The following is a 24,172-nucleotide window of genomic DNA, read 5'->3' on the forward strand; positions in this document are numbered from 1 at the left end:
GATGCTTCAGGGAATGCTTCTCCTGTAGGAATTCAGTTGGTGAAGAAGTCATCAGACCCCTCTGTGCTGCGGGACGTGCTCGGAGCGTGAGCAGCATCTGAGCCAGCCCCGCTCCACACCACCGGAGTCTCCAGGCTGGTGTCCGGGGGTTTCTGCTGTTGGGAACTGCAGTTGGCCAACCACTAGAGTGAAACAAAAGCTCCATTCTTCACGTGTGCAGGGAGCTACTTCTCTCTTCCCTTCGTCTTTTTCCCTGATTTCTTTTCCCCTTGACAGCTCTGTTGGTGTGGTGGGAAAGTGATGGATCCCTGAAGGCCAGATCTTTTTTCCTTCCTCACGTTGCTGACACACGCTGCGTTTCCTGCCCCCTTCCGCTTTGTCCTGGGCCTCCAGTTTGGATGGGCGGGCTGTGGTCTTGTAAACCATCGTCCTGGATTTGGGAGGCTAAAAACCATTCTGCTTTCTCCCAGAGTTCCTGGCACTCTACACGGCACCAGTAGCCTGCCACTTTTAGGGAGGTGTCAGCGACGCTGTGAGGGGTGAGTGTCTGGGTTACAGCAGCTGTGCGTGCTGTTGGAGATGTGTAGGTGCCTCCTGTAGGTAGCCTACCCTTTATTCAAATAACTTTTGCTCTGGAATGTGTGATCCCTCCCTGCCTGTAAATGCCGGGTTTAATTAAGAGAGTTTCAAGAATGAGGTACAGCCTCCAATTTTTTTTCCTTGTAAACTTTCCCTACTTGCCTTTTTCCCCATTCTCCTTTGATCTTCAGAAGATCTCGGCTCGTGAAAATAAAGGCTCAGAAGAGTCTTCTAGTTTAAGAAATGTGAGTAAGCACAAACAACTCGAATCCTGGATTTGCATGTGCTGTGCGCTGCAGGCTGTCTTTTCTGTCTTCAGTTGACTCAGGTTCTCAAGTTGGTAGAGCAGGGGTAAGTAATTTCCTCGTTGAGGGCTGAAGAGGCTTTTCAAACACCTTTGAGCTCATCTTATCATTATGCAGCGTTGCACAATGGTTCGTTGAAGGCAGAGCGTGGCTGTGGGCTGTATAAAATGAAGCGTGGCCTCAGTTCAGCTGGTAGGCGGCAGCTCCCCAGCCCCGCGGCAGGGCGCCGAAACCCAGCCTTCTTGCTTCAGTCGCTCCTCCTCCTCCGTGCCCTGCAGGCCTGCGAGGGCTGCTTTGTGTGTAGGGTGGATGTGGGTACCTGCAAGTCTGCCTTGGTTCTCTTCTCCGCTGGCAATGATGGTGTTGTAGCCTCACCTTGTGAGTTTCCCTGCTGGGCTTAGGGGAAATGGGGAACAGAAGCAACTCGGCAGCTGCCTCGGAGGCCCTTCTGGTCCTGCCATCTGTGGCGTTTGAGCTGTGTCGAGAGTTCAGAGGCAAGAAAGCAGAGAAGCAGATTCTAAGTTGTTTTGTGGTGAAGTCTGCCTCCACAGCTCGATAGTGCCGTGTTTATTTTATGAAGCAGAAATGAGAATTCAGGTGGGAGTCGATTGCCACTCGTGACTTAAAGGGAGAAGGCCGAGATGTATCACAAGGCTTGCAGATGGCTGCAGCATGCTGTGAAATGAAGCATCACTCATTTGCTTAAATTTTCCGTGCACCGATGGCCTCTTACTCTTGCACATCCTGTCTCTAATTGGTGCCTCTCTTGACTTTTCCCCATTGATACCGTTTTCCATCGCAAATCGTAGCTGATAATTCTGCAACAATCCTTCTGCCCAGCTCAAAAATGGAGAAAGTGAAACCCTGGGAGGAAACATTTCTCCTTCCCAAGGCTTCTGCTTATCGCCCCGTGTCTTCGGCTCGATAGGCGGACGTCGTGAGCCTGGTCTGTCAGTTTGGGAGGCTGCCAGAATCTCGGTGGTGTTTTGCTTATCTTTATTAGTGACTCCACGAAAAGTTGCACTTTATTGTGCCTGCGCCGAGGGGCGGAGATGGCCTGGCTGTAAGCTCTGCGTGGGGAGAAGCGCTGGCTGTGAGAGGGCCGTTTGGAGGCCAGGATGTCTGCCACTGCTCGCTCATCGGAGGGCTGGGACCTGTTTTTATTTCAGAATGACACCCGAGCACATTTTCAGCGCAAGGCTTTGCACATCTGCAGAGTTCCTTAAGGAGTAAAGAGTTGAATTGCTTTGGGTTGTGAGGTACTTTGGCAAAGGGTTAGATGAAAATTCTTCTTTAGAAAGAGCTCAATGACTCTTTCAACTACTCCAGTAACAGGATATTTGTCTTCTGCAGCTTGGTCCACAGTAAGTATCTCTTGGTGCTTTTGGAGATGACTGATTGTTCCTCATTCACAAAAGATAGTTTCCCGTTCTTCTGCTTTTGTTGCTTCTGTTCGATCATCCTTTTTTTCCCCCCCAACTACTCTTGGCAGTTTCGTGCCAGCTGTTTCCCCTGTGCTGCGTTTTCCCTTCTATATTTTGAGTGATTCTGCAGAAATCGGAGGGAAATCGAGGAGTACGAAGAAGATAAAACAGCAAAGATTTAGCCGGGTGTGTTCTCATGGGTGTCACCTCGTGATTTTGCAGGAGGCTGCCGTTCTCCGGTGCTATCAGTGGCGCGGGAGGGTTGCGTTGCCTCTGTCCCATGTAGCAGTACAGGGAAGTTGCCAAGGCAGGACCTGCTCGTACAGTTCGTGGTTGCCTCCTTGGTGGTTGAAGCAGGCAAACCGGTGCTCGTGGTGGTTAATTTTGCAAAAACGATGCTGGCAATTCATTGCCACCATCAGGCCTTGCCGAGCAGTCAGCTTGGGTAGCGTGTGTCCTGGTATCAGTCCGAGTAAAGGATTATTAACGCCTGGCATGCTCAGATTTTTATTTTTTTTAAGCTGTTTTCTCAGTCCCATCATTTGAAGGGGTATCTTGCTTGCTTACGCTCATAAATTAGAGTCTCTGCTTGGCTGGAATATTTCAGATTAGTCTAGTTTCCTCTTCCCTCCCCGTAAAGGAAAGTTAAATAACAATAACCGTTAGCTATCATGGGTCCGTGGTTTGGCACAGACCGAGCACTTATTTTATCCGAGACCCCTGAAGGGAAAAGGGCTGTTCCTGCACGTCCCGTGGAGGCTGGTGCCCCCCTCTGCAGGGGCGCAAGGCTTGAGCCTGCGAGTTGTGCTACAGCATCTGCACGTGTTCCTCCTGAGCAGAGGTGGGACGGATCACGCCGCTGGCTCTCGCTGGCCATCATCAAGGTTTTACTCTTGGTTTTGTCTTTGCACAAGTCCTCTTGTCAGGCAGAAGATCCAAGGCTGCGTTTGCCAGGTCTGCAAGAAAGTAATTCTTTGTCTGCCACTGTTTTTTTTTTATTTTTTTAACACAGCTTCTCTGAGTTGAAATAAAGAGAGAAGTATTTTCAGCTTCTGATCGTTGTCTTCTGTTACTTTAGAAAACTCCTGTTTTGGATCAGGTAGAACAAATCCCATGGAACCAAATGCTTTCGGTTGGAAAGCAAAGCACCCGGAGAGGTTTGTTTTGCTTTTCGTGGAGGAGACGCTCTGAGATCTGCTGCCTCGGTGGATTTTTTCTGCAGCGCTGAAATCGTTTCAAATGGATGAGCCGCTGAACTAGTGCGCTGCTACTGATGGGGCAGGAAGTGAGCTGTGGCTAGGTAGCACCGTCTGAAGAAAAACTTGTCAGAAAGCTGCTTTCAGCTAATCCCTGGGAGGAAGTGAGCTATAATCAGTACTATGTGAGCTAATCACAGGAAATCTATTGCTCAACAGGAGCCTTTAAAAAAAAAAAAAAAGTGTGGGAGGGTGTTAGAAAAATACATACAGACGTTTCATTCTGCTTTTGTGCTCCAGAATCTACTTGGCCCGAGAAAAATTGAGCATCCGATGAAGGGAGCAGCCCTCCAAAGTCCATCGCAGAACTGCACGATGTGTATAGCTGTGTTTTGGAAGGGTCTGTTTTCCCTCTTTGCTGGAATAAAGAAGTGTCCAGGCTCATCTTGCCTTTTTTTTTTTTTGTTATTGTTTTTTTCAGCAGTGGTGGTGTTGGGGAGCCTGAAGATAAGTTAGCAGCTGGGGTCAGTGCACTGGGAGTGAAGATTTTCAGTGAGGCTTTATGTGATAGAAACCACGAGCAGAATATGACACAAATCTGCTGTGTTACACCGGTGTTTTCTTGGAGTCGCAAGCAAGCTCTTTTACTGCATTTTTCCGTTTTTCAATCACTCTGCCTTTTTTCACCCGACATCCTCTGCCTTGGAGACCTGTTCGCAAGCCATCTCTTTTGCTGTTTTCCTCTGCCCTGGACCTGGCCGTCCCGGATGCTGCCCTTTGTGCGTGACAGCCGTTGCCAGCAGCACCCTATAAGGCTCTACAGGAAGGCAGCGCTGACAGCTGCCGCCGCGCGGCTTGCTGTGAGGGTAACTCGCTCTTCTCAAACCTTGCGCCCTCTGCTAGAGCAGGGCCAGGGAAACACGCGTAGGGGCAGGGCTTTTTTCACCCTTCCTCTGCTCGCTTTTCTCCTGCTGTTCCCCGTGGGGCAGCCCGTGGCTCTGCTGTGTTGCTCTCGAGCGCCGTGCCCGCTGGCTGTCCCCACGGCCCAAGCGTCCCGTGCTTCTGGTGGCTGCTCAGGTGGCAGTGGTCACGAAAATGTCCTGCAGCTGCCGAGCTGCGTGGAGGGCCCTGCTTTCAAAAGCAGAGCGGTTACGTTTCTTAACGCAACGCTGCCCTGAAATGGGTTACTTCTGCTTTTTGGGCGGCCCTGCAAAAAAGGCTTAACATTTGACCTTTGTGTTGCTCCTTCAGCGTTTCGTTGCCGGTAGTAAATAAGTTGAGTCATTTTTACCTGTGCTAAACAGAGGTGAGTTGAGCTGCTGCTCCGGGAGCCTCCTGTCAGGCTGTGTGCAGTGGGCTGGGTTTCATTTGGGCTCCGGAGAGCTGCGAGAGGGGCAGCCTAAAGCAGCGCTGTCGTGGCAGGAGGGGGAAGTTACGTGCGTGTTATCAGACAGCTCTGAGCTTGATATCATCTTTTCCAAGCGGCAGCCTAGTTCACTTTTGCATCAGATCCTAGGCAGTGAAATCCAGCTGGCCCTGCTCAGGGTGTGCACACCTGCACCGCGCCTCGCACGCTCGATCTGCTTTGAGCACGGGTGCTGCAGGGAAAACGGGGCCGCGAAGGAAAACACCTTCAATCTTGTTTTATTTCCCTTTGGTCATTCAGCAGACAAGTCAGAGAGGAAGAAAGGCTCGTCCTTTTTTAGAAGATGGAGGAGCCAAAGAGCGGCGCCGGGGCAGAGAGGGGCCTCCGTGGCGGAGCCGGCCGCCGGGCGAGGGCTGCGCTTCAGCTGCAAGCAGTGAGTGCGTGGCGGCCTTGGGGCCGGTCACGAGGGAGGCTGGGAGAGCCAGGGCTGCCGCAAGAGCTGTGCTTAGGAAGTTCTCCAGGAAGCAGCCCCGCGTTGTGCTCTCACAAGGGGGAGTTGGGGGAAAACAAATGCAAATCCCCCCCCGGAGTCAACGTCAGAGCATTCAGATGAAGGCACGGCAGCAGCGTGTGTTTATCAGCTTTCTGCAAACGCTGCCCAAGTCTTGCTTTGCTTTCCAGCTTTTACTCACTGGCAGGGTTACGTTTCTGGGTGTTTTCCCACCGGCAATGGGAACTGCTGCCTCTCTTTTGTGGCCTGGGTACACCGAGGGTTATCGGGCCCTTTTCTTCCCCAAAAGGAAGAAGGCCAGCGAGCAGCAGAACTGGCTCCTGGGACATGGCTGTAAAAATGAAACTGTAAATGCACGTGCTGCTCGGTTACTGCAGGGCTCTTCTGGGCTGGGAGGAAGAGGATGGCTGAAGCTACACAAGCAGCTTCCCTGCACTTTTCTTCCTTCAGAGGTGGGAGGGGAAGGGTTGCGCTTCTGAGGAGCCTGGCTTCGGGTCTCCTGCTGCTCAGGAGACTGATTCAGGACCTTGCAGACCCCAATTGCTGCTGCCTGTCCGGCAAGACGGAGAGCCCTTTTGCTTTTCAGCTTCTTCAGTTCGTAGCGTCGTGTACGAGAGATAAGAACTGAGAATCAGAGCCTTGTGGTCGCCAGCTCTGGCCCCTGTGATTATGTTCTGCAGAGCGAGTAGCAGAGCTGTTGGGAGGAAAGTTTTTACCTCTTTTTGTGTCTTTTTTTTTTTTTGTGTGTGTGTGAATGTCCTGGGTTGCAGCACCATTCTGTGGTGGGAATTAATCTGTCTGAAATCTGCAATTAAGTACCATTTGCAGCTTCACTGCTTGCTGCTGTGGTCCATTCCACTGCTTTCTAGTTCTTGCAGTTAAAAGCAGTGCCACCAGTAACCGCAGGGAGCTCATGAATCCATTGTTATTCCTGGCATTATTTTCACTGACAAATCCGTTGCCACTGATTCCATCCTTCTCCATCTGTTTCTTCTGCCGTCTTTCTGCCAGATGCAGCGTACTCCTCTGAGGCTGCACAAACCTAGTCAAGCCAATTTAGTAAATGTCTTTCAAGCAAGGTTTAAAAAAACCTGACATCCCTTTTGTCAGTGTACAGGCTCTTTGCTAGAAAAAAATGAAATTTCCTCGGGCCTTGCAATTCCCTGCGCAAGCGATGATTCAGCAGGGTGGCCACGTGTTCGGTGCTGGGGCAAGAAGTGATTGCATCGAGCTGGTGCTGAATGAGACAGGCGCCTTTTCCTCTTCAGGGGAGTGAAGGAGCAGAAGAGGAGCCTCAGGATGTACTTGCACTCCTCTTTTTTGTTTTACGTCTGTCTGTCTTTCCTCCTGCAGTCACGGCACACAAAGCCAAACCTCCGCAGCAATTTCAAAAGTACTTCCTGGCACTGTGGAGACTTTCCCTGCATAATGAAGACAGGGTAAGGATAAAGGAGGGGGGAGCTGCTCCTTTCTTCTCCATTCAGCTGTTGGAAAGAGGCTAGCTCTTTGGATTTGAACCCAAACAAGATGACTTGTTTTGTTTTGTTTTGTTTTCTCACTTCCAGTGATGACCAAAGGATCCGACTCTTGTTTTGGGATCTGTTGTGAGTGGAGCTGTCATTCCTTAAACTATGAACTTAAAGCTTCTCTGTGTTGAAACGGACCTTTGTGCAAAACAGTTTTGGACCTAGCATTTTGTTTTAACAACAGCCTTTGAAACAATTGCCCAGAAATTGTAATTCTTCCTGTTATTTCTGAGGATTTTCCAGAAGTTGAGCTTTTATTAAACCAAAGATTTAATGAGCTTGAAGGATTTTGTTTATCTGCGAGTGATTGATGCAGACCTGAGGGTTCTGTACAGGTGCTGTAATGCCATTTTTCTGAAGTGCCTGATTTTCTTGTGGAATTGATGGATTTGGGGACACTTGCTTCCATCCTGTTGCTTACTGGCTTCTTCCCTTGAACACGCAGAGAGCTAAGGAATAGTTTTCGTCAGATCCAGATCCTGTAACAGCGAATATGCAAAGAGCTGATCTGCGCTGTGTATCACGGAAAAATCAGGTTCTTTGCTAGAGTGAGAATTTTATTTTGAAAGCATGTAAGTAAAAGCGTACCGAAGGTTTTGTAAAGCTAGCAACCTTAATCCCATGTTACTATTAATTAGCTGACTGGGCTCTCCAAGCTAGTTGGCTACCTTTACATACAGCTGTTTCTAATATCAAGCAGCACAGATAAGTTCACAGATAGATGAAATAATGTTTGGTTAAAAAAAAAATAATAATACAAAATCTGCTCTTGCTTTCTTCACATCGTGTGTTGTTTTGGTATTAAAGTACTGTGATGTGCTTCTTTACCTTCTCTGATGTATTTAGCTGTCTGGTCATATTTCTTTGAAAGGGGAGATGTTTTCTCTTATATTTCTACTCCCATATGGTTAGCTGAGGACCCCATATCCTATTCTTTTCTGAGACTTCATGGATGTAAGCAAAATGGGTTACAGTCCCCTGTACTGCAGGCCTGACTTCAGAGCTGTGTAGCAGCTGCCCCCGACCCTCCTGCTGTACTCTACTACCCAGGTACTCTTAAAAGCCAGTTCTAACAAACAGGGCTCGTGAACACTGTGCTTGGTGGCTTTGACAAAAAAAAAAAGTACATCTCGAATTGGTCACACACGCTTTGTGAAAACAACGTTCATTGTTAGGAAGGAGGTTGGAATTAAAATCCCTGCGGGTGGACTGCTCAAACCTGCTGTTAAATTCCAGGGTTCTTAACTTTTTTCCCATATTGCAGGGTAGGTCCTGGAAAACAGAGAAGATCCTGTAGATAACTTGCAACATCTGAAAGAGCAATCAGTAAGCAGAATTGGAAAGCTGGGAATCACGGCCTGATCTGCAACTGCAGCCCTACTGACTTGTTCGAGTGTTGCAGGCCTGTTTATCACCCCGTCATCAGGAAAAGGGCTCGAAGGCAGACTCATCTAGGTGGATGTTGCCCAGCTTTGGCAGCTGTTTCCCATCAATCTCAAAGTCGATGGGGCAAGCAGCGCAGGGCCCGTTCTCACTTAAGCTGCCAGAGCTTTGATTCGTGCTGTTTATGCCTCTGAAGGTATTTGTGCAGAAATGATGTGCTTCCACGGGCGTTTATGGTGGTAATTCGTTTTAATCTCTTCTGAGCTTCACGACCTAAAACAGCGTGCTCTTGTGCTGCTTGAATTTGGGCTGCTAGCCTCCTTTGTTTTGCTTAGCAGGGATTTGGCAGCGTTCCCCTGCTCAGTGAACTAGCAGGGAACGGCAGCCCACCTGTTTGCAGTCCTTCTGCTAAACCAGGGCCCGCGAGGTGCGTGTGTTGCGCAGAGACATCGTGCAGCACTGTGTTTATCCTCTGTGAATGAGGTGTGGGCAGTGGTAGCAGCTTGCACTCACTGTCCTTGCCTGGCTCTCTCGAATGCCAGCAGGCCACTCATTTCCCAAACTGGTGTGAGAAACAGGAGGTGTTGACTCGTGTTCCAAGAGGAGGGCTCATCCTTTGGGCATAGCGAAGGGCTTATTTATTATTCAGCTGTCACCAAGAGGTGATTTCTGTAAGTCTGTCTCTGCTATTTGCAGCAGAGAGGCTGCCTGTTTCTTGGTGATCAGCAAGAAAAATCACCAGTATATTATGGGGAGGGAGGAGAGAAGAATCACTGATTATCATGAATGCAGAACGTGCCATGTAGATGCTTTGTTGTGCTTTGTTTTTAGCAGTAGTAGCTATTTGTTCATGATCTCTCATGTGTTTTTCCTTTTTTTTGTACTTCAAGAGGGTTGTGGTGGTAGCGTGTGTGTGTATGTGTATCTCAGTCTCATATTGCAGATGGAGAGAGTATGGCACGAAGTGGTAAAGCCATGCGAGTCCTTATTCAGAAGTGGAATACGTCTAAGACATTCTAGCTCCATAATCTGCATTCAGGCTATGTAAATTGGGTAGAGATTTTCTTAAAATTAATATGGATGATGTGTTGGATTATGACTTTAAACATAGGCTATTCTGCTCTCCCCAAGGCCTTATCGGAAAGGTGGCAAGAAGGATGACATGTGAAGCTTTTAAGGGTGTTTGACTCCAGAGCACAAAGCTCTGAGCAAGACCCACCCACAAAAGAAGTTGTGCTGGTGTCCTTACATGTATTTTCCCTTTCATGTACCTAACCTTTACACGAACGGATAGTGAACTGGGTCAGGGAATTGGTGCTCATTATAACTGACTGTTCTTTTTGACTCGGTTGGTTTCAGCACTGGAGAAGGCTGTCACTTCATCCCACATGTGCTGCTGCCGGCCCAGACAAACGGGTCCAGACGTGGGAGTGAGGAGCCAGAGGGAAGGAGGAAGGGAGCGCTTCCTTTGGCAGAAATGTTGGTGTCTACCAGCGCAGCGCTCGCTAAGCTCCTGAGCTGAATTCACACCTCCTTCCCCTGTTGGCCAACAGACTTGATGCTAGATTTGTCTTCCATTCTCTCTTCCTATTTTTAAACACAAATTTCTCTTTCAGTGCTTTCACTAGCTGTTGAGAACCATGTCTGACAACGGAGAACTGGAAGACAAGCCACCAGCTCCTCCTGTCCGGATGAGCAGCACTATCTTCAGTTCAGGAGGGAAGGACCAGTTGTCTGCGAACCACAGCTTAAAACCCCTGCCCTCTGTACCAGAAGAAAGAAAACCTAGAAATAAAATCATCTCCATATTCTCTGGCACTGAAAAAGGTAAGATGCCTCCATTTTCCAAGGTTGTTATCTCTGTTCCGTTACTCTTTGTGTAAGCTTCGATTGCACATTGGACATTGGAGCCCATAACCTGCACGGGAGATCTGTGAAATTTCTTTATTACAGCCTTCCTGTAATAAAGAAATCTGCCTGTAGGGGATTAGAGGAAATGCTGAAAGGTTGGTACGTGTGTTCAGTGAGCCATTCTTTCCATTTGCACTGACAGTTTGAAGATGGAATCATAGAATCAATCAGGTTGGAAAAGACCTGTAAGTCAGCTAGCCCAGATGGGGTGCTAAGGAAGAAAAATCAACTAACTCATTGAGGAAAACCTCTGCCTGCTGCCTCTCATGTTTGCTGCCCAATTTAGAGTAATGCATTTCCAAACAAACCTAATAGACATTTGTGATTTCTGCATGTCGTGTTACTTAGCCTTTTGCTATGCTAAATGCAGATTTCTAGTTTAAACCGAGTATCCAGCTGTTCTGCAAGTTACTTCGTGTTGATGACTATTTAGGTGGTACCTTTGAGAAAAAAGGTAGTGAAGAAGAAGTGGGAGGGTGCAGTGGGTGTGAAGGAGAACTGAGAAAAATGAAGTCCTTCCGTTGGGGTCAGATCCGTGTAGTGCACTGCTCAGGTTAATCACCAATGGGCAAACAAATCTCCTGTGCTTTAAACAAGGATTATTTCTGAGGGGGAAAAAAAAGGCTTTAAGGAAGCTAGGCTGTACCTGGGCTTTGTTGCTGTCCTGTCTCCTGTATGATGAGTGTGTGTATGGCACTGGAGCTGGTTTTCCAGGATGTCCATATCCACGTGAAATAAAATAGTGCAGAGAAATAGCTCCTCACATCTGTTACGGTTAAACTGTGCAGGGAGTTATTAGCCTGACCTGAAGCTGCAATGCGTTTTGTTGCTCTGTAACATTTAGCATTTTTTTAATATTAGGATTTATTCCTAACAGAAATTCATACCAAATGTTAACACGCATCAACACGAGTTACGTTTTGGATTAGCTCTGAAGCTGTTGCACATGTAATGGTGTGCACCCTGCCCCCGGGTTTGGAGATGGCTCGGGCTGTGCATCTCTTTACAAATGCCGGGGAATTGATTACAGAAGTATGGCACAGAATCTCCAGGGAAGAGCAAACATCCAGGCAGGAAAATACATATTTTTTATGTATCCTAGTATCAGTGTTAGGAAAGAGGTTGCACATTACCAGCTTGTCCTGGGGAAGACCTTGCTGCTCTCAGCGATCTCTAGTTCCGCTCCTGGCTTCCTGCGCCGAGCTGTTGATGATGTGCGAGGTAGGGCTGGTTCAGTCCTGCCGCCACAGGTTTGACTGCTTCAAGAGACTTTGCTTCCCCGGTTATTTATTCACTTTGCTAACAATTTTCCCCAGGGCTGGTTTTTATTCTTGCTCAGCTGTGCGAGCAGCCCTCATGCAGCCGTGCCTCCGCGCAGAGCAGACGCTAGAGGCAGGCTTCTCTGCGCTCCGAAGATAGCTTTCCAGTCTGGCAGCCTTTGTGCTGCGCACGGTGGGTGTGTTTTCCTTTTCAGAGGATGGAAAGATTTGGCCAGCATAGCTTTTGGAAGCCGAATAGTTATTTCACAAGTATTGTGTAATAACTGACCGTGGCTGGATTACAGCAATAGAGGTGGCATGGGTAAAAGCCCTAAAGAGGCCGGTCTGTACGGAAAATGTGAGAAGCTGCTGCAGGTTGGAAGTGAGAGCCCGAGAGAGAGACTGCAGGCCATTTAGCTCTGTGATGGTGGTAAGCCCCACGTGTCAGGAGCAGGTTCTAGCTTAGCATGCAGCTGCTGGTATTTATTAGCGTATTTTGATCATGGGAAATTCCTAGAAACTGTTGTGGTGAGTGCTGAAGAAAAGCTGGTGGAAGAATCAAACCTCCCAGTCCATCTTCTGGCTGGGAGAATGGCTTTGGAGCTGGGGTAACGCTTGCAATTCTGCTGTTGCATGGGTGATCTTCAGAGCATTTGTGACCCTTTTTTGTTTGGACAGGGGAATAGCGAAGTAGAAAGCAAGCACCACGTGGAGGGAGGTTTTCCTTGCTCCGAATTAGTAACACTGAGTAAGACTTGTGTTGTGAAGTGAGTTTCTAATGCAGGTGGGCACTGTGCAGCTGGAGAGCTTTGTGGCACTTGATAGTGCCTTTCCTTCTCTGTGGACATTTCCTCTTTCCATCTTGCTCGTGGGTTTGTTCTTGCCGAAGTGGCTGGAAAGGTGGTTGAAGACTTGTCTACAGCTGCATTGACTCACCTGAGACTGCTTTAGAAGCTGAATACTCAGACTTGTTCAGACCGCTGTAAATACTGACACGTACCAGAATTATGGACGTCAATTGCATACCTGTTCAGTGTGTGTGTGTGTCTACTGATATTTAGTGACACAAACTAAAAATGGGAGAAAGAATTTCTGCTGAGAAAAGTATGTTTCTGAGAAAGTTGTGCCCCTTTATCTTCTCTGGATGTTAAAGAAATACTTAAAATAATGTCCTTCTGGGGAAAAAAAGCGGAAGGGTTTACACCATGGCAAAATAACGTGGTTGGGAAAATGATAATTAAATGATCCGGCTTAAGAAAATTTCTGAATGTTGTATTTTTTTAATACGGAAAAAGCTTGTTGATGGTCTGACCCACAGTGAGGATAATGTAAACATCCAAAGAAATGTTTGCAGCCCTCAAGACTGGAAAGCTGGCTGTCAAATCTAAATGGACACAGTGACTTTCTGGCACTAAAACAATGCTCAGATGTTAGTTGCTTTGTTCATTAGCATGGCTAATTAAATAGTTGTGTTTTTAATTCTTTATTCTGGTGCTGCTAGGCTGTACAGAAATACTGGCTTCTTGCTTGCTGCTTGAAATATGTTCAGACTATCTGGAAAATGATCCTTTAACCTGACGTTGCATTTGAGGTAGACTTTTTTCAAGGGTGAAATGTCTGCAGCCAGTGCAGAGGTTAACAAATTGCTGCAACAAATGTTAAGTTCTGTTCAGAAAATGAAAGAATGCCTGCGCAGAGACGTTACAAGGCTACTGCAAGCGATGAGGTGCAGGGATAGCTGGATAAAGTGGTTTGGCTTTCTTCTGCAGCTTTCTGTCCCTGTGATTTGGCAGGGTCCCTCCGGCTGCCTTCAGGGTATGCATTTCCCCACAGCTCTGCCCCCGCTTGGGGGGGCGGTGGGATCTGGGGCGCTTGCTGCAGGCAGCGAGGCTTAGCAAATGCGGAGCTCCTGCCCAAGTCTGAGCTAGTTCTGCACCGAAATAATCAGAGAAGAGGTTATTTAATGACTTAGTCCAGGAGGTTTTTTCCCCAGTTCCATTGTTCAGGAGAAGTGAGGAGATAGTCATCTTTTTACTCGAGTACTTAATTGCCGTGAATTTCCTTGGCCAGACTTCTGAAGTCAAGTGAACCCGTGTGTGTTTTTGGAGAGCCTGAAAGCTGTCCCCTATAACTAGGAACTAGACGGTCTTTGAGGTGATTTCTTAATCAGAGGAGTTCTCCTTTTTAAAGTTAAAGTGTAAATCCTTCTGAAGGAGCCTTCGTTTTTCCCCACTGTGTCAGGGCCTGTGAGCCACGCTGGTGCCCGGCTGGCTGCAGAGCCAAGGGACTGTGCCGTAAATTCACTTGTGGCTTGAAACGAACGTTGCCCTTTATTAAAGGGATTCCCATTTAAATACAGATTTGTGATGCAAACATAATCAGAGGTTCAAAAATAGTGTGGCCTCCCAGTGGCCTTGTTAACAGAGCCTCAAGCGCATCTTGCCAAAACATGACTCACTGGACTTGCCTCTTGACTGAAGTTCGCTGCTTGCGTTTGTTTAAAGTGTCTCTGATCTGCTGTTCCTGTGGGGAGAGGAGTGTTTCAGTCTCTTTGTCCAGCACACTAACACGATGTGTATTTTTGCAAGGGTTGGGTTTATTTGTGCAGCACATGCTGGACGATTTGAGCACCAGCTCCCATTCCCTAACTGTCAAGTGCTCCAGAACAGGAATCTTCCTGAGGAATACAAATTTTTTATTTTTTTTTCCTTCTTGCTTTCACATAAACAACTGCAAGAGGTTGGGAAGAAACAGTACTTTCCTTAAAGATGTTAAATGAGAACATTTGACAGTCCATTTGCTTTTTGGCTCTGATTTGTGCAGCCATATTAAAGATATCCTGTTTATAATAGCCACGTCTTTCCACTGCATTGTTCAGCTCGAGGCAGCCCACATGGCTTTTCATTTGTAAGTATTGTCCTCGGTTCCCTGTCCTTCCTTTCCCGCCAGCATGAGGGAATTTCAGACAGATCCCCTGGCTCTGAGCGACGTGATGTGTGCTTGCCCCAAGAACTTTTAACCATGGAGTTACTAGGAGGTGCTGTTTTACCTGCTCTTCTTCTGTACTGAATCTTCTTGACTTTTTGTATTTAAAAGTGAATCAATTTTTATTATTTTTTTTTTTTTTGCCAGGCAGTAGATTTTAAAACGGTGCACTGCTTTCATTCCTTGCTGTAAGGACTATGGCATTCTTGCTGGCTTCATGTGTGCTGTAATACGTGCTGCTGATTCAGCTATCTGCTCTGTGAGCCCTCAGGCATTGCCAGGAATAAACACTCACTTTTCTTGGTATCAATTGAGACATGCTCTGCAGTTCGCTGCCAGGGCTCTGCCTTTCTGCAGAGGGCAGTGAGGTGAAGCCTCGAGCATCGGATCTTTGCCCAGAGAGCAAGCAGCGAGTCCAGTCCGCTCTGCTGTGCTGCCAGGGGATGCGAGCAGGGCTTGGCCTTTTGGACAAGGACAAGAGAACAGGGTCTTGAAACCTTTTCTGAGGAAAGGGAACCTAACGGTGTATAGCTGTATGTTAGATTTAGTTTTATATGAAAACGGAAGAAAGTTTGCAGTTATTCTTTCTTAGAAATAAATAAATCTCCAAACCAAGTGCCATACGTTATAAAACATCTTCCAAATTTAACTGAATCTAGGTTGAATCGTGCACGTGGTCTTTCTCATTATCTATTCCTGCTTCTGTTACTTATTATGCTTACTTTTTGCCTTTTTTTTCTATGTTTAAATTAGATAATTGGTCTAAGGCTACAAACTCTTATCTTCATCGCGGGAAGTCCTGATTTGCATTAATTACCTTGAATTGAAGCAGCCAGGCAACTGAGTTTTAACTGTCTTTAGGGTGAACTTGAGGGTGAACTGAAGTTGTCTTCAGTGTTTAATACATATTAAAATGTTCTTTTTTGAATTGTAAACACTTCATATGTGTTCCAGAGCTCTTTGTGCTCTGGGGCTCTTGATCTCTTATTTGATTGCTGCCGCAGTATAAATGATTTGAATGAAAGAACTTGGTGATTCTTGTGGGAAGTCTATACCAACCTGAAGATATCAAGTCACCGTGTTGTATATTTAAAAACCTCCAGCCTGTAAAAAGAATAAAGGTTACGTTCGTCCCAGCTGTTACGTTTGGATTTGTTATGCTCTATTGAGACAATAGGACTTTAAGTCTATGCTCAAGTGATCTTCTAATCTCTTTACAGGAAGCAAGAAAAAGGAAAAGGAACGTCCAGAAATCTCCCCACCGTCAGATTTTGAGCATACGATCCATGTCGGCTTTGATGCTGTTACGGGCGAGTTCACTGTAAGTACACCTGGCTTGGAGGTGCTGAGCAAACAGCTGTGGGTCAGCGCTGTAGTGAAGCCGTTGTGGGATTTCAGAATGAAGTGTCAGTTTGTCTCTTATCAAATAAATAATTTTACTGTGTATTTGTATGGCCTGTGGAGTAACAAGACTGACCTGTTAGCGCTTGAGCCGTGTGTGTGTGTGTGTGTGTGTGTGTGTGTGTACCATCTAAAGCTTTGTATCACATGGGGCAGCCTTTGAGAAACACCGTGGGGAAGAGAAGTACCCTCATCAGTTTGCTTTCAGTACTTTTTAACACTGGTTCTACTGAGTGCTTTTGTAGTCCTGTTCCTCGTGACTGACTGATTACACCTGAAAGGTGTTCTGTCGTGATGAGACAGCGGGCTGGAGCCCCTGAACGTTTGAGACACTGAGCAGTCAGGAGGTATTTCAGCTGTAGCTCAATTTATATTTTATTACCCATCTATGTTCCCATTAAAACCCCATCCTACCTGTTGGTGTGTTTAAGGCTGTACCTGCTCTACATTGTATGGAGGAAATAATTTTGTTCTCATTTTTAAATCTCTTCAAAATGCTGGATAAAGGCTTAAATAATATATTATTTCAGGGAATGCCAGAGCAATGGGCTCGGTTGCTACAGACCTCAAATATCACGAAGCTAGAACAGAAGAAAAACCCGCAGGCAGTACTAGATGTGCTGAAATTCTACGACTCCAAAGACACAGCAAAGCAGAAGTATCTGAGTTTTTCTGCTCCAGGTGAGATGCACAAAGCATACTGAAGGGGGAGCTGGGTGTTTGGATCCATCTTCCTCTCTGGGGATAATAAATCAGATTCAAATGCTGAAAGAGCAAGCTACTTTTCAATGAGGAACAAACATTTGAAGATGGATCTAAAACTTACTGGAAATTGGCTTTGTCCAGTTTATTTCCTGTTTTAAGTGGAGAGGGGAAGAAATGGAACTGGATATTTAAAACAGCAACCCAAATTAATGGGCTGTGTTTATGAAGCTGGCACTCTGTAACTGTGATTAATTGGTTTTGTACTGGAGACCTTGCTTTTCCAGTCTGAGATGGGAACACGTATCTAGATGCTTGCTGTCTGTGAACTTGCATTTTTCTGTCTCCTGTGCAATGACATCAAAGATGCAGAGCAAGTTGTTCTTCCTAGGTCAAGAGCTGTATGGAGGGGGGCTGAGAGAATGATTCCTACAAATGCACGCAGTTCCTTTTATCTAGTTCTCTTCCAAATCATTTGCATTCTGAAAATAGCTTAGTAATAAGGCTTTGTAGTGTCCTCAGCCTTGACTCAAAATACAGCTTAAGGGAACAGAAATATCCATTTGATTCTGCTTTCACATCTCAATAAGACAGGACACATGAGTGATGCGCGATGCTGAGTTTGGAAAACTCTTTGTGGGTGCTCAAGTGAGGTGAAGAGCAAGTTGGGAAACCATCAAATTGTGCTTTCTGAGAGATGAGGAAATCTCTAAAGTGGTCTATGTTCTTTACTCTGTACACCTCATTATTTTTGTAATGATTTTGTTTTTTCTGTTTTTGCTATTTAGAAAAAGATGGTTTCCCTTCAGGAACACCAACGGTGAGTGAGTTTACTCTTCTTTGTTTCTTCTCAAGCACATACAGTGTCACACTTTCTGTATTTGTTATATAACTGATCTTGTAATATAAAAGAAAATGAGATTTATGTTCTTAATCCACAATAAAAGGGGGTCAACAAAGCATATTCCACTGGATTAAAAATATGCGAGTCTTGTAATGAAATGTAATAGTGCACCTTGACCTCTCAACCTATCCTTTTCTTTTGATATCAGTCAGAATTTTTTTATCTTCATATAAAAATATTAATAATAAAAAAGTATTTTACACTGTGGGGGAGATGATTTTGTTTGTATTTATAATTTTTAACTTTGGAAAAAATGTAGACCAATGCCAAAGGTTCAGAGCCATCAACAGCTGTGGCAGATGATGATGATGATGATGAAGAAGCACCTCCTCCTGTTATTGCTCCGCGGCCAGATCACACCAAATCGGTGAGTGGCTGTAAAATTTACAGTGCAGACTTGCATTTCACAATATCGCGGAACTTTTTCTACTTCTTTGTTATTGCAAAGTGTTTTATTTGTGAAGTGACCTGTTGTAAGCTTTTATCGAGAAATTGGGTTCTTATTCACATGTGCTTGCCAAGAAAATGCATAATTTGCGGATACAACTTGGATCAGAAATCTTGAAGTTAACGCTGATTAGTTTGTTGGCTTATGTTGCAGTGAGTCAGTTATGCTTGTCCTTCAACCCCAGATGCAAGGAGGAGGCTTTTTAGTCCTAAAAAACAAAGTCTAGTTTCTGCATCTTTGCACAGTACAGTGGTATGAGTGTACTTCATTTATTCTTTTTATTTGATTACAGAGTGATAGCCTCACCTAATGTACTGTGTAAGCCCACAGAAATTCAAATTTAGGATTTGAATGCTTATTTCTCCGACAAGGTCATCAGTATTAGGTGAAAAGCAAAATGCTTAAGAAGTTGTTTAAGTTTCATTGTGATTATCCTGAACTGCACATCAGGCTAGCAGAGTCCCAGGAATCCTGGTTAGCACATCTAATTTTTTGACCAAGGCAGATGTACACGCTGCTGCTCTGTTGCCCACTTCTTTTCACTCCAGGAGCACAAAAGTGTGATTTGTGTGTGCTTGTCAAGTCATACAGCTTTAGAATTGCCGATTTGGGCTACGTGAAGATATACAGTGTGACAGGTCTATGGTTTGGTATTGCTGGGGTAGCTGTGCATGGCTGTAAACTTGCATAGTTTTTCAGGTGCAGTCTACTCCAGAGGAAATTGAATAAAGTTCCAAGAAAATTCCCCTGAACCAGGGACAACTGGGAAATTCCCAGACCTTTATGTGTATTTTCATGGAGAAGCATGATTGTGTTTCTTTTAAATCTTAGGAGTAGTTGGCCTTGCCATTAAATAGTGATTTGTTCTGTGAGACTTGGAAATTGCAGGAATGTAATAAATAGATGAAAGGGCCCTTCCTTTTAACTTGCGTGGGTTACAAAGAACAAGCAAATAGAAAACCCAGAAAAAGGCTGGCTGTGGAAGTTAATCTGCTAGCATCCACTCCGTACAGGAAGCCTCTGCCTCTTTCATTTAGAGGCCAGTAAGGTTGCCAGCATCTCGACTTCCTGGAATGTAATGTTTTTCAGGTCTCATTTCTGCCTGCAAGCTGTTACGTAAAATGTTGCTTAGTGATCTTTGAAGAATGGTGATCGTTTTCAACTGAAAGTCAGTGATCATAAAGAAAATGCTCAATTAAATGAGTAAATGTTCTATCTTAACAACAGATTTATACACGGTCTGTAATTGATCCCATCCCTGCATCAGCTGGTGACACTTCTGTCGACAGTGGGACGAAATCAGGTGACAAGCAGAAAAAGAAGACCAAAATGTCAGATGAAGAGATCATGGAAAAACTACGTAGGTGTCTTTTCTTTCAGATAAACGAAGGCTTTAGAACTGCTGGGGCAGTGGAAATTAAGCTTTTGCCCTTATCCTTATTTCTGTGTAAGGGTTTGTGAATACTGTGCTTGCTTAGTTTTGTGTCAGACAGTAGCTGAGAGGAGCTGCATTCAGAAGTTTTGCTAATAGCAATGCCTTGGAGCCCTAAAGGGTAAAAAACATTGTAGTTATTTTTTTCTTTTATTTTTTTGATTAAAGTTCAGTAGTGATAATGTTATCCACATGTGCAGTATATCCATCATAATGTAAAATATTCCAGTTTCTGTTGTAGCTTGTTCCATAATCTTCTTGAAGATAATTTTTCACCGCATTAATGTTCCTGTGCTTAAGTCAGGAACTGACTGGTTTCTGGAGCAGGCTAACCTAATAGATTCATCATAATCTCATATGGGGTTTTGCTGTATGGAAGACTATCATTAAGATGAAATACTAGTGGGAAATAGCATGATCTGTCTTGTTTTACTCTAAACAAGTATAATGACTGAGACTGGGCCTTTTGTAACTGGAACTGAATCAGGAACCGTTGGCAGTTCATGCATCAGACTTCACCACATGAGCTGATCCACTTTTGGAGGTATCTTGCTCGTGCCATTCCCACTGAAGGGGAACGGTGGGATTTATGCATTTTTTAACATGAGCTGACAAACAGTCAATGCCATGCTACAGTAGCAAAGAGTATTTCCAAAATCCATGACTCTTCTAAGATTTTATAAGAAATGTTTTTCTTTTTTCTGTTTTTTTCCTTTTTTAGGCACTATTGTGAGCATAGGTGATCCCAAGAAAAAGTACACCAGATATGAAAAAATTGGGCAGGGGTAAGTGTTCATCCCTACTTGTATTCCTGGTGAGCCACTGCTAAAGTGGCCCATTCCTGAAGCAAGCAGAAATGTTGGCTGTATTAAGCAGTAATAGGCAGACGGTGAAGGCTTTACAGTGGTAGAACTTCCAAATTGTCTCTAAGTGCAAAAGCAGAGCACTGTGACTTCCCTCTGGGTGTATTTAGTCCTCTCCTTTCCCAGAAAGATGCATTCATCCGTTTTGTAACATGACTACTGAATAGCTTGGGGTTATATCGGAAGGCTTTCTGCCTGCTAAACTAACAATGCTGCCTTGACTAATTTATTGCTCTAGTGTTCCTATGGATTCTTTTGAGCCAAAAGTATATTCAACTCTAGCTTCTCCGTCTAAGATTATATGTAGCTGACTCATACTCTATACTTTCCAAATATGTCTGTTTGTGGGAGGGCTTCCCCTGGAGGAAGATGAAAAGGAGCCCCTTCTACAGAAGGGGCTTCCCAGCTTTTCTGATCATAGGGATCAGCACAAGTTGTAGGGGTTTAGGCATCTTCAGTGCAGTTTGTCTCAGAAACAAGTGTACTTCTGATTAATTTGCCTCAACTGACTGGCATTTCTATGATATTGCTTATTTTTAACAACTTTTTGATAAAGCTCTTGCAACATTGAAAGCTAACACAATTTTGTGTTTGTGATTTGTCTGTTCGCGTGCATGTTTTACACAGAGACTCAGCTGGCTGTAACGTGTTTTTTTTTTTTTTCTTCATAGGGCTTCAGGTACAGTTTTCACAGCTATTGATGTGGCAACGGGACAGGAGGTAAGACTGCTGTGCTCATTGCAAAGGAAATACTTTTTCCATAAATATTTTCTTCTGTAGGTGGCTGAAATAATCTGACTAGGTTTCTTTCTGTGGCTCCAATCTCTGCTGTTACCTCCCAAAAGAATGTTTGTCACAGTCATTTGTAACAGTGTGTGCCTTGTTTTGTAGTAATCAGATGATGGAAAGCTAAAAATAGAGTTTTTTTTTCTCTCCAGTGAAAAGCAGAGGGAGTGAGATGTGCCAGATGTGGGTTTTGAAAACAGTTTATCCTTCAAGTATTGTGGGCAATGGGTCCCTGGATTTTCAGAAATAAAACTTTTGGTCTTTCAACACTTCTTCTGTAGTCCTGTTTTAGTAGAGGTGATTGATACACATTATCTGTACCGTATCTGGAAATAACTTGTGCCTGTGTTTTCCTTTGTTTTAATTAAAATGCCTTCTCCACATTCTGCTCTGTTTTTTCTACTTGATGCTTCCAAACCTGTCTTGTAAAGATGATGACATCAGCAACATCTGCGTGTGTGTCATCCAGGGATCATCTCTGATTCCCCAGGACTAAAATTTTAGGTGTTAAATGCTTCTCTTTAAATTCAGTTTTGTCTAGTTTTCCTTGAAAAGCCTGAAAGTAGCCATTTGTTAGGTCACTGATAAGTAATTACCCTTTCATCAGTAACCACATCTACCAGCACTGGAGTGGGATACCGCATCACAATAAACATAAGCCTTTCAGTTGTCTCAGTACTTTCTCTCTTAATTTGCCTTCTGCACACTGCAGTGCTTCATGTCCTCTCGCTGCAGAGTGGATTTTTTGTCTGAGTTCCATTCTTAGACCTTCTCTGCTTCTTGTCAGGCAGGTGGTCTGATGGTTGATTGCTTGTGGTCTCTTCCTTTGTGCATTAAACTGATGTCATAGTCTGGCTTCCTCGATGCTCTCTGTCGAAGGAAGAGAAGGAAGCTTTAGGGGAACAATTGGGTTTGTCCGTTGGTAAGAAAAAGAAGGCCAGAGGAGGATTTCATTGCTGTTTTCAGCTGCTTAGCAGGGGAAGGTGTAGAGAACATGGAGCTACACGTGGCAGGACAAGAGTTAACACACAGTGCCGTAAGGGGCCTTCTGGTTGGATATTAGAAGTCTGTTTTTCTCACAGTCATTTTAATCCAGCATAGCATGGGGCTCTAGAGGGGTTGTGGAGTGTCCCTGCTCCTTGACATCTCCATTCAGAACTTAGTTGGGCAAGGCCCTCAGCTCTAAGTTGGCCCTACTTTGAGCAAGGGGTTGCGCTGAGGTCCCTTGCAATCTTAGTTATTTTGTGATTCTGTGCCACAAGTTCTCTTATTTTTTAATGCCTTTGCCAGTGTGTTAGTGATTGTTTCTATGAGATAGCATCAGTCCTTGTGTTAACACTCCAGTTTTGGTCTCATGGATAAGTTATCTTGTAAAGCTTCAAACTGCATCCTTAGTTTTACAGCTAACTGAACAGACTTGGAACAATTCTTCTTTATTTTAGAGTCTGGAACACATACCCTAGTTAAATTATTTCTTGGACAAGATGGTTCTTTATCTTCCCTTCTCCCTCTGGGATAGTTTTTTGTCTTAATTGCTTTGGGAGAGTTTTCCGGTCTTTCTTTTCCCCAAGAGCATTATGTCTCACAACATTTTCCCCATGACGGTCACTACAGGCAATGGATGTTTCTTTACCTACCTTGACTACCACAATGCCTTTTTATATCTTGCTGGCAGATCATTTCAGTTCTCTGTTCCTGAGTTGTCTCTCAAACTTTGGCTAATTCTGTTGCTTGTACCGTGATAACAATTTACTCCTTATTTTGCTGTAGATTCAAATGTTCCCACTTCATTGTTTGATAGTTTGCTGCTTTTTCAGTGCTTATTCTGTAGAAGTGTTCTTTCAGTCTTTTCTGTCCACGTTGTTTTTTGCATCTCCTTCTGCCTCCCAGCATTTTCATGCCCAAACACTAATCTAGTCAGAAGAAGATGGAAAAGCAAATTGCTTTCCTTGCATTGGAAGGAAACTCTTAGTTGCTATGAGAATCTGTTCTACTTTAGGCCCGTTGATATAAATTTGGGCAACTATCTTTTTATCTCCTGAAAGTTTCATTTGCTAAATTTGTGAATCTTTTCAGCTGCTGGAGTATGGTGTTGGCTATAAGAGAGAGTTGTACCCTCCAAAATAAACAGCCTGCCAGCTGTTCCAAACTCCCTAATTCTGTTACAGAATCTCTCACCTCTCCTATGCTTCTATTGTATTTAGAATGACTGCAAGATTTTGATACTCAGGTTTGAGTGATGGCTGTTTCATTTTGTCCTCATCAGGTTGCTATCAAACAGATAAACCTGCAGAAACAGCCCAAGAAGGAGTTGATTATTAATGAGATCTTGGTAATGAAGGAGCTAAAGAACCCCAACATAGTCAACTTCCTGGACAGGTAAATGAAGACAGCTGGCAGATTCCTTTGTTCTTGGGGGGGGGGGGAGGGGTCAGAGGTTTTAACTTGATATTCTGGTTATAGACTCAACCTTTTCGTATCTCAGAGTCTTAAAAACAGATGACTGTATTTAGAGTGACTTTTTTTTTTCAAAGTAATCTTTTATGGGGAGATGGTCTAATGATTCAGTAAGAAGCCTTCTGTCATGAATGCAATGTTGCATGTAGTTGTGGATCGGTGGTGGACGAGAGTACAGCTGGAAGATACTGTGTTCTGCATGAGATGTGGGATGTTGGACCTGATGGTCATAAAGGTCTTCTCCAACCTAAATGATTCTATGTTATCCTGCCCAGTGAGGTAGTAAGAAGCAGAGGGGTTTTGTTGTCAGCATTGACATTTCAAGTTACTTACCAGAAATCAACTTTCTTTACATGGCCTTGAAGTCCTTGCAAATCATTTCCTTGACCAGAAGTCACAGTGTTCTTATCAATCATTTTTCACTCCTTGATCTCTCGTGATGGCAAACAGGCGTGCTTTTCATTTTTCGTTTGTAGTTACCTCGTAGGAGACGAACTGTTTGTGGTGATGGAATATCTAGCTGGAGGCTCACTAACAGATGTGGTCACAGAAACATGCATGGATGAAGCACAGATTGCTGCTGTTTGCAGAGAGGTAAGAATTGTATTTGATGAGTAGAGGAATGAAGGTGCATTCTGTTCACTGAGGTTTTATGGTGCATGTACGTTAAGACTAATTGCAACAGTTGCATTCAGTTAGGAAGAATGCACGATACTGAGAGCAGAAATCAATAT

At 44.7% G+C, this 24,172-nt stretch overlaps 1 protein-coding gene across 1 annotated transcript in view; it reads left to right on the forward strand.

Annotated features, from left to right (window-relative positions):
* PAK2 (p21 (RAC1) activated kinase 2) overlaps window positions 1-24,172 on the forward strand; it is a 43,961-nt gene that overhangs the window by 10,407 nt on the left and 9,382 nt on the right. Inside the window, exons 2-11 of the mRNA XM_068692864.1 lie at window positions 9,907-10,117; window positions 15,666-15,766; window positions 16,377-16,527; window positions 17,337-17,368; window positions 17,712-17,819; window positions 19,128-19,260; window positions 20,054-20,117; window positions 20,867-20,915; window positions 23,248-23,360; window positions 23,915-24,032. Coding sequence (XP_068548965.1) covers window positions 9,931-10,117; window positions 15,666-15,766; window positions 16,377-16,527; window positions 17,337-17,368; window positions 17,712-17,819; window positions 19,128-19,260; window positions 20,054-20,117; window positions 20,867-20,915; window positions 23,248-23,360; window positions 23,915-24,032 — 1,056 coding nt within the window. The 5' untranslated portion in view covers window positions 9,907-9,930. The remainder of the gene's footprint in view (window positions 1-9,906; window positions 10,118-15,665; window positions 15,767-16,376; window positions 16,528-17,336; window positions 17,369-17,711; window positions 17,820-19,127; window positions 19,261-20,053; window positions 20,118-20,866; window positions 20,916-23,247; window positions 23,361-23,914; window positions 24,033-24,172) is intronic.

This window comes from Anas acuta, chromosome 9 (genome assembly GCF_963932015.1).
Source record: "Anas acuta chromosome 9, bAnaAcu1.1, whole genome shotgun sequence".
Lineage (NCBI taxonomy): Eukaryota > Metazoa > Chordata > Aves > Anseriformes > Anatidae > Anas > Anas acuta.